This window comes from Pyrenophora tritici-repentis, chromosome 8 (assembly GCF_003171515.1).
Source record: "Pyrenophora tritici-repentis strain M4 chromosome 8, whole genome shotgun sequence".
In the NCBI taxonomy this organism is placed as follows: domain Eukaryota; kingdom Fungi; phylum Ascomycota; class Dothideomycetes; order Pleosporales; family Pleosporaceae; genus Pyrenophora; species Pyrenophora tritici-repentis.
The window spans coordinates 679,087-692,229 of NC_089397.1; the positions used below are offsets into that span (position 1 = coordinate 679,087).

General features: G+C 52.0%; 6 protein-coding genes across 6 annotated transcripts; 3 read left to right on the forward strand and 3 right to left on the reverse strand.

Moving 5' to 3' along the window:
* Positions 1 to 1,489: 1,489 nt before the first annotated feature.
* PtrM4_137060 (uncharacterized protein) lies at positions 1,490 to 1,712 on the reverse strand (the record flags this gene model as incomplete). Its single annotated transcript, XM_066109326.1, has 2 exons — positions 1,490 to 1,531; positions 1,647 to 1,712. The coding sequence occupies 2 exons, from the start codon at positions 1,710 to 1,712 to the stop codon at positions 1,490 to 1,492; spliced, it is 108 nt and encodes a 35-aa protein (XP_065960248.1).
* Positions 1,713 to 2,318: 606 nt separating this feature from the next.
* PtrM4_137070 (RNA1, Ran GTPase-activating protein (RanGAP) involved in mRNA processing and transport) lies at positions 2,319 to 3,660 on the reverse strand (the record flags this gene model as incomplete). Its single annotated transcript, XM_001938231.2, has 2 exons — positions 2,319 to 3,410; positions 3,469 to 3,660. 2 exons carry the CDS (start codon positions 3,658 to 3,660, stop codon positions 2,319 to 2,321), a joined length of 1,284 nt encoding a protein of 427 aa, XP_001938266.1.
* A 254-nt stretch (positions 3,661 to 3,914) lies between these two features.
* Positions 3,915 to 4,246, forward strand: PtrM4_137080 (TPA cytochrome c oxidase copper chaperone Cox17; the record flags this gene model as incomplete). Its single annotated transcript, XM_001938230.2, has 2 exons — positions 3,915 to 3,924; positions 3,987 to 4,246. 2 exons carry the CDS (start codon positions 3,915 to 3,917, stop codon positions 4,244 to 4,246), a joined length of 270 nt encoding a protein of 89 aa, XP_001938265.1.
* A 207-nt stretch (positions 4,247 to 4,453) lies between these two features.
* PtrM4_137090 (Alg6-Alg8 multi-domain protein) lies at positions 4,454 to 6,253 on the reverse strand (the record flags this gene model as incomplete). The annotated part of the gene is made up of 2 exons (XM_001938229.1): positions 4,454 to 5,801; positions 5,850 to 6,253. 2 exons carry the CDS (start codon positions 6,251 to 6,253, stop codon positions 4,454 to 4,456), a joined length of 1,752 nt encoding a protein of 583 aa, XP_001938264.1.
* A 3,006-nt stretch (positions 6,254 to 9,259) lies between these two features.
* Positions 9,260 to 10,309, forward strand: PtrM4_137100 (uncharacterized protein; the record flags this gene model as incomplete). The annotated part of the gene is made up of 1 exon (XM_001938228.2): positions 9,260 to 10,309. One exon carries the CDS (start codon positions 9,260 to 9,262, stop codon positions 10,307 to 10,309), a length of 1,050 nt encoding a protein of 349 aa, XP_001938263.2.
* Positions 10,310 to 11,279: 970 nt separating this feature from the next.
* PtrM4_137110 (ProP, Permease major facilitator superfamily) lies at positions 11,280 to 12,953 on the forward strand (the record flags this gene model as incomplete). The annotated part of the gene is made up of 2 exons (XM_001938227.2): positions 11,280 to 11,482; positions 11,555 to 12,953. The coding sequence occupies 2 exons, from the start codon at positions 11,280 to 11,282 to the stop codon at positions 12,951 to 12,953; spliced, it is 1,602 nt and encodes a 533-aa protein (XP_001938262.1).
* Between the last annotated feature and the right edge of the window lie 190 nt (positions 12,954 to 13,143).

A 13,143-nucleotide genomic window follows, 5' to 3' on the forward strand; every position in this document is an offset into this window, starting at 1 on the left:
TAGGTGGCGTTAGAAATAATGGATTCTATTTGTAGCAAGACAGGGACTCTTACCGCTGCATCCTCAGTCCAGGGGGCGAGTACCACTAGAGTTTTATTACAGGGTACATCTTGTGCCATAACTGCCACGGCGAGAGCGAGGAGAGTTGGAGAGAGATCGCATGATGTTATGAAGTTTTGAAAGGAATGGGACACAGAAATGACATTCAAGAAGCAGCTGCTCACGTTCATATACCCAGGTACCTACTGTAGGTACGTAATCTCTCCTCGTATTTACAGGCAGCCTCCAAAAGTCCACGTAAGTAAGCATTCAGTGGTAAGATAGTGAGATCTCTGGTGATCGCGCTTGTCTGACTAGACGCGTGCCATTTGCGCCGATCCACGACATCTTGGGTTGAAACCCCTGACTCGCCCCGATCTCCTTGATGAAAAGCGCCTTCCTCCTCACATCTCTGATACTTCACGTTAGTATCAATGTACAAAATGTACATATAAACTGTGTATACCTAGGAGGCTCCTAACGAGGAACACAACATTGTGCCTAAACACATACGCATTAATGATAAGTACTGCTTACACAGACTAGAGTAGGCCTTCTTACATCGTAATAGCGAATCCACTGCTTATCAACTTCGCTACATTGTTTGTCTCCGTAAGCGCCTGAGACGTAATATACATCATTAGATGGATATCGTTGAATGCACAGTTGCTCGAGTCGGGCAGGAAGGTCTCGAGATGTCTCCGAGCTAACTTGGTACCCCTACGAGTGATCTCAGAAACGGTACGGTAGTTCGGATGGAGTCGCGAATTTTCTTACATTCCCAATACGTTCGCATGGGACGGTGGCGTACAGATGTACAATGCCACCACTACCGCCACTACCACCACGGAGAGGGCAAAACTGTGCAGTGACAGTCATGGCGAGCACGAGGAGGGATATAGGGTTCATGGTTGTATGAGAGGAAGTGGTATTGTGAGAAGTAGTAGTGGTGTAAGAAAAGAGGACGCGGAGAGGAAGAGGAAGTTGCGGAGAAGAGATCCAGGAAACGGCTCCTCATGTTCATACATATAAGCCCCCGCTCGTATTCGCATACGCTTCACCAACTCATCGACGTCCCGTCCACATGAGTAAGCACTTTAGTGGTAAGATGGTAGGATCTCTGATGATCGCGCTTATCTGACTGGACGCATGCCATTTGCGCCGATCCATGACATCTTGGGTTGAAACCCCTGACACCCCCCCTCCCCCAATCTCCGTGATAAAAAGTGCCTTCCTCATAGTTCTGATACTTTGCGTCAGTATCAGTATACTAACGGTGCACACAACTGTATATACCTAGGAGGCTCCTAAGCACAGCATTCTGCCTAAAAACACACGAATTAACAACAAGGAATACATTGATAAGTTGACCTAGGCCTGCTTACCCTGTATCTCCTAAAATGGTCGTCACCAGCTCGGACGCAGGTTTTGTCTGCAAATGTGCCCTTGTTCATCCATTTACCTTGACCGAAAGCGAGGCACCGAGCGTTAACTTTTTCAGAAAAATCAGCTTCGGCTTTCTTGCTACTGTATTTGTTGTCCTACGGGTACTGTCAGAAACAATTGAATTATGAGGATAGGTAGAGTCGAGAATTGCTTACTCCAACCTTTTCGCATTCAAACTCGACGTTCACAATACCGCATCTATTTGCTGTAACAGTCGCGGCGAGCATGAGGAGGAGAGATAGAGGATGTATAGTGGTGTGAGAGGAAGTGGTGGTGTAAGAAGAAAATGATCATGATCATGATCATGATGCGGAGAAGAAATCCAGGGAATGTGTCCGCAAGTTCGTACATATACAAGCTCCCCCTCGTATTCGCATATCACCTTCACCAACATTGCACAACTCACCGCCGTCTCGTTCACAAGCACGTGAGCGTTCGGTGGTAATATTCATGTTTGATTTCGCCATGTCTGACTAAGCCAGTGACGTAGCAACTGGCCCCAAACAACCATCTAGTTTTGGAGTGGGCTTGTTTGACAACCTTGGGAATACATCAGGTAACCACGAGAGTGGTAATGGCAAATCAATTGATCCATGGCGTCTTGGGGTTGATAGTCACGGTCCACCTCACACTTTAGCTATCAAGAGATCGGCACTGGGATTAGCGCTAACGTTAATTTCACATCGTGTGTAGTAGTGAACGTGAGGACAAGAAAACTGACAAGTCCTGGAACCTTCTTGTTGTGATTCTATACAAGCCGCTAAATGCATGACACCGCCTCCCATTCCTATTCCTTCTCTAACTACAAGACCAATCCAAGCTATCCTCCTCATCTATTTAATCTCCGTCTTACTCATCAAATCGGCCAAATCATCAACCTTCTTATCTTTGTCCTGCGGCACGTTGGCCTCCTCGGCCTTGTTGTCATCTGCAATTTGTCTGGCAGCCTTCTGCTCGACCTCCACACCGGCCTCATCATCGTCGTCACCTTTCTTCCCCTCCTCATCACTCTCCTCTTCATCCTCGCTCTCGTCTTCAAGCTCGTCCAGCTCATCAAGACCCCAGTACTCCTCGTCATCAGCATGCTTCCCCGACTCTTCTTTTCGTGCATCGAGCACATCGCGAAGTTTCTCGATACTGGGGTCCTCTTCGTCAAACTTGTTACCATTGATTTCTACACGGCGGAGCAGAGGAAGTGCAGTTGAGGAAGCGGAGGCGAGACCAGCCAGACCTTTTGCATTGATATCATTGAATTGGAGGCGGAGCACTTCGACTTTTTTGTTGTTGCCTTTTTCGAGGGCAGCGGCAAGGGCGATACCACCGCGGCCGCTGAGGAGGCAGTCGCCTACGCCGAGTTCGCGGAGTTCGGTCCAGTTGCCCACGGCTTTGCTGAGGGCGTTTGCGCCCATGGCTGTGAAGGTGTTGTCTTGGAGATCGAGCGTGTCAAGCTGGGTGAGGTGGGCCAGGCCGTTTGTGATGAGATGTGAGATACCTTCCTGCCGGATACCATTTTGTGTCATCTTGATGGTCTTGACTCCCTTGTTGGCTGCATAGGCTTTTGCCCATGCGGCCATACTGCCGTTTTCCAATCGGTTACGACCACAGATGACGAGCTCGAGATCTGGTACATCCTTGCCTTGTTTTCGTGCGGCTTCCTTCTTTGCGGCAAGCGCAGTGAGCGCATCGGCAACGAGCACACCAGCAGCTGGGCCGAGACCGTTGTTGTTTAGGTAGAGGTAGCGAAGTGGCGTATGTTGCGATAAGAAGTCGACTAGCGGTGCAACAGTGTTCAGACCAAACGCATTGTCGGAGAGGTCCACCGTGTGCAGGTTTGGTAGGGTAAGGAGCGAAGTAAGTAGATGTGACAGCGCAGGTGGGATCTCAGAGAGAAGACGTGAGGTGAAGATGTCGGCAAGATTGGCGATCTAGTGTCGTGTGAGTGTTTCCAAACTACCAGTAATGGTTCGAGAAGAGAGAGCATACTTGCAAGTTCTTCTTGCTCTCAAGGACCTTGGCCAACGCTTCACTCGCCCCAATACCTAGAGTGTTTCCTAGAAATTTAATCTCCTCCACACTGTCATTACTCTTCAAGTCCTGAATGTGGGGTTCAATATCCTCTGCAGTGGTGAGTTTGAGGCCCTTGCCCTCAATAGAAAAGACCTTTGCACCGGCCATTTTGTCTACAACGTTGGTTTTCCGTGGTAAAAATGTTCAAGAAAACGAGCTGAGTAAACAAAGGGGGCGAGGGTTTGTCTGAGTCGCAGGCGCAATGTTTTGGCGGGCGTAGTGGGGGTTCATTGTCTAGACCCTTGCCAATCGGGGCCGCGGGAGTGAGTGCCAAGCAAAGCCCGGCCGATGACATGATGGCCGGAACTTTTGGAGCGCAACCCGATTGCTAAGCACCGTCAATTCACCACGACACACCCGAAATGTCTTCAGGTACGCATTCACGCCGATTGGACTCACCATGCGACGCAGATTCGCTAACCAGTGACATGTAGCACCGCCAACCGCCGCCAACATGGGCGCAGACCTCAAGAACACCGCTGCGCCTGCCAAAGTAAAGGTACCGATTGCGATATCTGGTAATTTCAAGAAATTCACGCTGACCTCGCACAAGCCCTGCTGCGTATGCACCGACGAGAAAGCGAAACGCGACGAGTGCATGCTCTTCTCCACCTCGAACGATGCGCAGAAGGAATGCGCCGACCTCGTTGGTCAGTACAAACAGTGCATGGCCGGATACGGCTTCAAAATATAGCTACCTATGGCAGCGGTGTATATACTAGACGAACACACAATACTTGTACAACAAAGGCATATGGGTGGCGTTGAGCGATAGATGGTTTCATGCTTTGGATGGTTTCATGTAGTTGAGTATATGAATGAAACCGGAATCTTCCCTCCAAACCTTTCGCCGGGGTATCTTGAAGAACTGCTGAAATGTGATAATGTACATCCTCTAGTTTTACTGTTTCTTGCTTTTCGCCCCTCCAAACAACTCGCTCTTGACCACCAATTGCCACAAGCACCACAGGTAGCAAATGCCAAACCCGCCAGTTCCGACAATCGCGTTTGCAACAACCCAAAGGTCTGGCTTGCCAGCAGGAGGAAGAAAGAAAGCCTCTGCGATATGCCATGCGACCATCACAAGATATATGCTAGTATGGAGCATTTTGCTGAACACATTCAACCCACCTCGACTACCTTCATGGAATGTAGAGAAAGAGACTGGAGGAAGACCAAGTAGGTAGGCCCACAGAAGAGATATGATAAAGTATGGGACCCGTAACTCGTCCCGCTTCAGCAGTGGGAACATGGTCCAGATTCCTAGCATGTTCGCAAGACCCACCCATGCGCGAATAGAAGGTAAGAGACCATCATTTCCGCCTAGGAGCAGTGTCATAGGCAGAAGTGGGAGTAGGACGTTCTTCTCGTGCACCTGATATGAACAAAGGAAGAAGCCCCATGATACAGCTGCGAACGCAAGTGGAAGAAGCTGCTTTTTAGGCTTGAAGAAAATGATCAAACAAGGTGGTAGAATAGCGGCGGACGTGGCAAGCAGCGCAAGCCGCTGAAGCAGCTCTATCGGGTAGCGATGAAGCTTGTGGACAGTGTGAATCGTGCACCAAATGTTGGCGACCTTGTCTTCGAAAAGTCCACGAGAGAATGGGAAAATACGGTGGATCGTCTGGCCTAGCTCCAAAACATAGGGGAAATACCAAGCCTCCATATCCCAGGCGAAAGGCGCCAAGTTCATCAGGGGTGGATATTCCAGAGGCGCGTGGTTGAAGCCAGTATAGACGTCGTATGCAACACCCAGCAGGAATGGGAGGTATAGTACAGCAAACGCGGCGACAGTAGTCAGCGCAATTGCAAGAAACCGCACAATGTTGATCCTTGGGAAAAGACAAATGCCCAAGAGGTACGCAAATACGGCGGGCGCATAGAAGAGGGCCATCTGCTTGAATCCAAGCGCGCCAACGAAGAAGACGCATGCCCATAGCGGCCTTCCAGCTACCATGCTCGACAAGGTTGCAACTGCAAAACCCAACATGACAGTGTTATACTGGAAGTGTCCATGGTCGATCAAAATGGCGCCAGGTTGCATCAATATAGCCACCAAGGCAATCGACGATTCCCAAATGTTTACGCCTTCTAGTCGCGAATATCGGCGGAGGAAGATGACAAGGGCGGGAACGTAGATGAGGTATTCGGATACGAAGACGGTGGCTCGCATGTAAATCTTCAGGGAAGGGTCATCGAGAGCGCGGGACTCATCGAGCGCGAACCAGTCGGGGTCAATAGCAGAACCACTATATGTATATTAGTAGCTGTAATTCATGGCCAGTGCTTACACATACATGACACCTAGTACCCAGCTATGGTAGGCAGTCAAAGGAGGATAATCCAGTCCCCACCATTGCAGATCATAAAAGTACCATTTCGACACGGGGAGGTGTTTGGTAATTTCCATCCAATGCCTCTGGGCTTCAAAGTCGCCGTGCATTGGCGGCGATTGATATCCCGAATATCCCCATAAGCTGACGGTCCACCTGAATAGGCCCACGGCCATCAAGATAAGGGGGATTGTGACCCATTGCGAGACGGTGCCCTTGGCAGGCCAGAGGAAGGCGACGAGCGGGAATGCGGGCTTACGCTCATTTGTGGATTGGTCGAGATCGAGAGTTCCGTGTGCGACTTGGGCTAGAGAGCCTTCTTCGATTTTGCGCCGCCGCCGCGGTTTGTGGGCTGCCGGTGAAGCCATGTCTGAGTTTGTGCTTGGGGAAGGGTTGCGTCGGGTGTGCTGGTATTCGAGGACTCGTGGAGGTCGCAATGCGCGTTACCCCATACGGAGCTAGCCCAATTCGTCTCAGCTCTCTGACACTTCACCACCGCCTGCCTCACCAACGGTGAGAGAAGCCATGTAACCATTTTGCAATTGTGGATGTTACATGTACCGACTATTTTCGATATCGTTATTCTCATGCCGTCATGAAACAGGAAACGTCCTCTAGGACTCTGACGCATGCCAGGTAAGTGCACGATAGCGATATAACGAACAGCAGTGCTCTCGTGCGCATGTGTCCGCTTCTGCCGCGAGAGAAAGAGACTCGGATGGCAGATATTGGACAATGACGAAGACGGCTGGGACCCGGAGCTCCCCGCAAGCATACCCGCCGTGACTCCCTGATTATCAATTGCACTCAGCCCTGCATGCGCAGCCCTACATAGCGCCAGTCGAAACGCATGTTGACGACGTGCTTTTGGCCCCCACGATTCCGGTGAGCTCACCTGGTGAGCATTGGTGAGCAGACTGTGCCACCCGCCCAATGAAACACTATTTGCACACGTATGCCCTCACCCACAACATCACCGTCACAGTCAGGACACGGTGGGCACGCAACGGGACGGGCGGATACGACGACGTTGCGCAAGTGTGCAATTCCTGGCGGGCGGGACTGGGCCTTTTATCAGTAGCGACGGCTTAGCTGCTGGCCCCGGTTCCGTCATGCTGGTGAGAGCGGCGCCGGCGCAGTGAGTTTGTCCATGCCGTGCGGCATGCTGCACAGCCCTTGAGCCCTTCTGCGCGCCTCCACGGGCGCAGGGCGCCTGATGCAATTAACCACTGACGAGCATGCACTAGCTACCGTTCCTGCACTCTTGAAGTTGACCGGTTTCTGACTAGGGTGCTGTCACCGCCGTCTCAAGTGCCATAACCTCGCTTTCTCGTTGCTCTTCTGTCTTGTTGCGTGCGGTGAACGATGGGTGCAGTGCATAGCTCGCGTGCTAGCTTCAAACATCAACGGGCGTCTCCACGCCTCCAGCAAAGCAGGGGAGCGACGCGAATGGGATTGGCTGCTATTGTACAACTACGAATAATCGCTGCACCTCGTATTGATCCGACACTAGCTATTGTGGCGCAAATCATCCCCACTTTTCTAGGCTACAACATTGAGAGAGGGCAAGCGCGTACGGGTCCGACGACACCAACGTGCTATCCTTTTGAACGACCTACCACCCCAACCCACGATCCCTCTTACTCCTCCAAACTCGACACCTAAGGCCTTCCCTCCCCTCTTTTTTTTTTGCACCGCACTCCCGCCACCCTTGCGCATCTGTGCCGCTCGCCTCCCGTCTTACTACTTGTGCTGCGCCTTCGTATATACCTGCACTACTCCTCCGACGCACGACCAAAGGACTCAACGCCCTTTCCTCTCTTGCTTAATCACTTTCACCAATCCGGCCTATCATCTATCAACTCAACCACCCCGGTCCATGAGAACGTGATCTAGAGCGGTACTACCACTCGCATCTGGTCCTTGGATCGCTGGGCTTTGGGAACTGTGCAGTCCGTGACTCATCCGACCTGAGGCCGCCTTTCCCACTCGACCCGATACATCAACCAGTCATAGCCAACATGTCTGCACCCCACGGTCAGAACTGTCACCCCCGCCGCCGCCCTCTTAAGGGAACAGCCTCTCCTCTCAGCATCCATGGCATGCAACTTCGCAAGAGTGGCACTTTCTCGTCGCCAACACAAATATCATCTGATATCTGCGACCTGGACCGACACTTCATGCCCCGACGGTCGCCAACAAACACTGAAAGGCTAGAAGAACTCGTTCAAGAGACCATCCAGGATCCCAGCGTCCGTCGTGTATCCAACCTGCTCAAAGACTTTGAGGCAAGAGTAGCTGGCCACAAGACCTCCAACACTGGTGCCAGCATCCTCAGTGACCCTGACGTATTTCCCGTCCCCAGCTTGTTCCTTGATAACACTTCAATGGACTGCACCCCAATGGAGCTTGACGTCGACGTCTTCAAATCAGCTGCGGCAGAACACGATCACGCTTCCGATAGCGGTCTGGGTACCAGCATCGGTGAATCGAAATACGGTAAGCACATTATGCAGCCATCCGGCTTAGATCAGGGCGCCCCGCATTCTAACATATATAAAGACGATATCCGCACCCAGCGCTCCAGCCGTGAGTCCATCAGCAGCTCTATCAGTTCCACCCACTCGGCCATCACACGATCATTCGCGGCTCTTGGGGCATCCGACGAGGACCATACGCTTGGCGAGTACGCGTGCAAGCAGATTCACGACTCCATCATCAAGCCCATTCTCGCCGAGGATTCCCTGAAGGACTTCCACTCCCTAGTAAAAGACGTTCCCCGGCGTATCGGCGAAAAGAACATTCGCAACCTTCGTGACCTCGAGAAGACCCTCATCTTCCTCGCACCTGTAAGTGAAACCCGTACCCGTTGCATTTCGCAGAGTGCAGAAGCTTATTGCATTTTCTGCTGTTTGAAGGAGCTGTCGGCTACATCGGACTCGTACTCCCGCTTCTGCCAACGATCAATTCAACTATTGGCTACGACCGTTCAGTACCTCTCCGAACAAGACCAGCGACTACCATCGGATCGCCCTTATACTGACGGCTACTTCCTCGATTTGATGGAACAGATTAGACGATACGCCTCAATCATGGCTGCCACAAGAGAAAAAGAGGTCAAGGGAGAGGACCTCGACGACATGGACTATTCACGGTATGACCTCGCCGATGGCTACTTGTTTGGACGCACTAACAGACTGTTCGGTAGTGATGAGAAGATCACTCTTCGTGGCGGACTCAGCCACAACGGGCGTCCGGTTGAGCTGGTTCGCGAGAAGAACGGCAAAGTCGTTCCACTCGCTGACTCGCCTACCATCAAGCGACGTTTTTCAGACGAGGACGAGGACGAGGACGAGGACGAAGTCACTCGTTCTATGGCGCGACGACGCAAGTCGGAGAAGCCAGGGGATGTCATGCACACTTGCCGTGACTGCAAGAAGCAATTCAAGAGGCCATGCGACTTAACAAAGCACGAGAAGACCCACTCTCGCCCGTGGAAGTGTTCTGAGAAGAACTGCAAATACTACGATCTCGGTTGGCCGACTGAGAAGGAACGTGATAGGCATATGAACGACAAGCACTCTGCTGCTCCTGCACAGTACAAGTGCCTCTACCCGCCATGCACATACGCCTCCAAGCGCGAATCCAACTGCAAGCAGCATATGGAGAAGGCACACGGTTGGGAGTACGTTCGTTCAAAGTGCAACGGTCGCAAGAAGGGTCCCACCAGCAGTGATCGCAGCCCTGCTACCCCTCTTACTCCCTTCATCGGTACACCCATGTCTGCAAACATGACTACACCCGTAACTCCATACATCCCTTCGCCTCAAGTACCAATGATGGATTATGGTTTTGGAACTCCAGCCATGAGTGTATACGACTATCAAGACGAGTTCCGTCGTGATTCTGTCACTACTGACGGCTCACACTTTACGTATTCGTCTGAGCAGTCTCCCCTCGAGCCAACGTCGTTCGAGGACGCTGTCACTCCTGATGACACTGCCATCAACCATGACGACGTCTACAACTGCAACTTGCTAAACTTTAATACCATCAATACCGGTTTCCAGCAACCAACGCCCATGAGCACTACGTTCGACTACGAACCGCTGCCATTCACAACCAACAGCACCTTGAACACTGGCTATACGCACCTCTCGCCGTTGGCTCAGCCTGACGTCACGCTCTATTCGCCGCACATGGATGAGGGTTTCGGCGATATGGACATGAGTATGCAAGGCTTTAATCGGCCGATGGGGGACTTCACCTTGTTCGACACATCGCCACCAAGCCAACTGCCACTCAACGGCACCGCAAACTTCTTTCCCGATTTTAACCAGCTCGGCGGCCAATTTGAACAAAGGTACGAACCGAGCACTACGTTGGATGATCTGAACTACATGTACTTTTCGAACCAGCAGTAATTTCCGCACTGCATTGTATACAAACAGCGGGCTTTTGTATAACCAATTTTTACACGATTTTTCTCTTGCTTATAGCGCATTTCTGTACTTAGCTGGACTTTTTGCCGTCGTATTGCGATCTGCGATTACGATTGACACGACAAGAGGAGGAACTGGAAGCACGGGCATGTGTTCACGGCCGTCTTCACCCTATCATTGGCGTTATGTGGCACTTCGAACAGAACGAAAACTCCACAAAAAAACAAATGACGTTTGTTTGAGCGGGTTCTTCTTGCGACTGATTTTGATCTCCCCCCTTCTCCTTCTTGGTTATACGGAGTCTCAAGGCTGTGGTAGAGGTCATCAGATAGTGTAGGATACAATAATAACAATGGTGGAAAGGAAACTCAAATGTGCTCTTTGCAAACCTGGTGAGACGTGAATATGTGGAGACATGACTATTTGCAAAGCTACACGCGCGCTACTGAGGAGATGGGCTGAGAATCGCCACCACACCACCCTAAACATCAGATTCGGATAAGGTGGGATAAAGTGGATCAGGAGTAAATAAAGCTGAAAGCCTCTGGCAGCTGACATCACCGGACTCCGAGCTAAGCGGCTTGGCTTCGGGGTTTCTGTGAAACTAGCCCTCGGCGGCAAAGAGCCAATAGAACGCTAGGACGTTAGGGCTGCACGTTCCGTTTCACGCGCCGCTCCATGCAGCTTCAAACCCCTCGCGATGTCGTTGCCGCCGTCGTTCTGATTGACCTCAATGTCAAACTCTTAGTCCAAGGCGAGTCTGTCACTCCCTTGACAGTTTTCTTGTCGCTCCCTCAGCATACTCTTAGGTCCCCTTGTGGCCATTACAATCACTATTAGGGACACGCCGGTCGTGCCTGCTTACACTCCCTCACAACAGCAGTAATCGCGTCATAGCGAATCAAAGTGTTTCAGTCTGGTCTGTCAGTGTCAGTTGTTCGGAACTTGCAAGATGTTGGGATTTCACAGAAGAACGCGGTCTTTGATACCGGTCAAGGACCTGGGCAAATATGACATAGTGGCTACGATCGAGGAAGAGGAGGAGGATGAACGGGAACTTGAGGAAGAGACGGAGGCGCAGAATACGCCGGATGGTGAGGACAGGGCGCGACGGGCGCAACTCATGCTGGTCTACTTTGTCTTCCTTGCTGAGGCGTAAGTGCTCTCCCGGTCTTGTCGCAAAGGGGGCCGAGTCGCATTCCGCACTGATGCTAACATGTTGGGTAGAATCATGGCTTCCAGTGTCCAGCCACAGCTCGCTATGCTCCTCTCGTCAACAGACTACTGCGGGACCCTCTCGTCGTCATACCTCCAGAGCATCCTCGACTGCGCATACGCCTTTGGCGGAACAACAGGCCTCTTCTGGGGCTACCTCGCTGATCGCATGGGAAGGCGGCGCGTCACACTCATTGGGCTCTGGAGTATGGTCGTCTGCTGCTTGAGCATGGGCTTTGCGACTGGCCTAGTGAGCTGCGTCATCTTCCGTTTCGTTGCGGGTATGGTCAGTTCAGCCATCGTATGCACAACCCTCACCATGATTGGGGACCTCAGCAGATCAGCGGAAGAGAGAGCCAGGAACGTCGCTCGGCTGCCGTCGATCTCCCTGGGTGGCTCCGTCGGCCCACTCATGCAACTTATGGTGTCAGATAGCCTTCAGGCATACAACATGGTATGGCAGGACTTCCCAACCCTGGGCTCAGAGTTGGCATGCGGCAGCCTCTTGTTCGTCATTGCAATGTTCGCCAGCGTCTTCCTCAAGGAGACACTACCCCTTCACAGCGAACGCTCTGCAGACCCAGCCGACATGGACTGCGAAAAATCAGCCTTCCTCCGCCGCGGCTCCGAAGACACAAACATTACACTCGTCGACTTTGTCCGCCCAGAACCCATCACCATCTCTCAGTTCCTCCAAGCGCCCTCCCTTATGGTCCTCCTATCATCCTTCTGCCTTCTCTCCCTCCACGCATCAACCTTTGACGTCGTCCTCCCCCATCTCGGCCACAGCAGCACCGACCAAGGCGGCATGGGCATCCCCTGCGAACTCATCAGCGTCGTCGTCCTAGGCGCCCGCGGCCTCGCCAGCATGGTCCTCTTCTATGCCATCCCCTACGCCACGGAAAAATACGGTCTCCTAAAACTCTACCGCTCAGTCTCCGCTTTCCTCCCGGCAACATACATCATCGCACCCCTCCTCGCCTTCCTCGTCACCTGCTCCGGCATCGAGCCCATCGTCTCCGCCTTTTCAATCTTCTGCAAACACCTCCTCAGCGGCGCAGCTACAGTCCTCGTCTCTCTTCTCGTTCTCAACACCACTCCAGACGCCTTCTCAGCCGGCACCGTCGTCGGCATGATGCAAGTCGCCAGCCTCTTCAAGGCTTTCGCCGTCGCTGTTAGCGGCACAAGCTACTATTTCAGCGATGGCGTTAGCGTCCAAACTACCAATCTGGCCCTGTGGTCTTGCCTCGCTCTCTTCGGTTTCGTTGGCGCCGGCCTGGCTTGGTTCGTGCGCGAGAGGCCGAGCGTCGAGAAAGACTTCCCAAGTGAGGTCTTGTGCTGGGAGACGTGCTTTGATGCCGATGCCGAGAAGCAGTTTGAACTCGATGCTAGCGATGCAGAAACTGTATGATCTTTCTTCCATGGGCATCTAGCTTTTCGCATCACTTTGCATCTTGCATTGCATTGCATTTACATATGTACTTATAGCACACATGCGATGATTTCGTCGTGGCTGTTTGGTCAGCTCTCACAGCAACAACACCCTTTTTCTTTGCATTTGTTTGTTTATTTGTTTGTTGTTGTTTTTGAGCCTCTTTGCT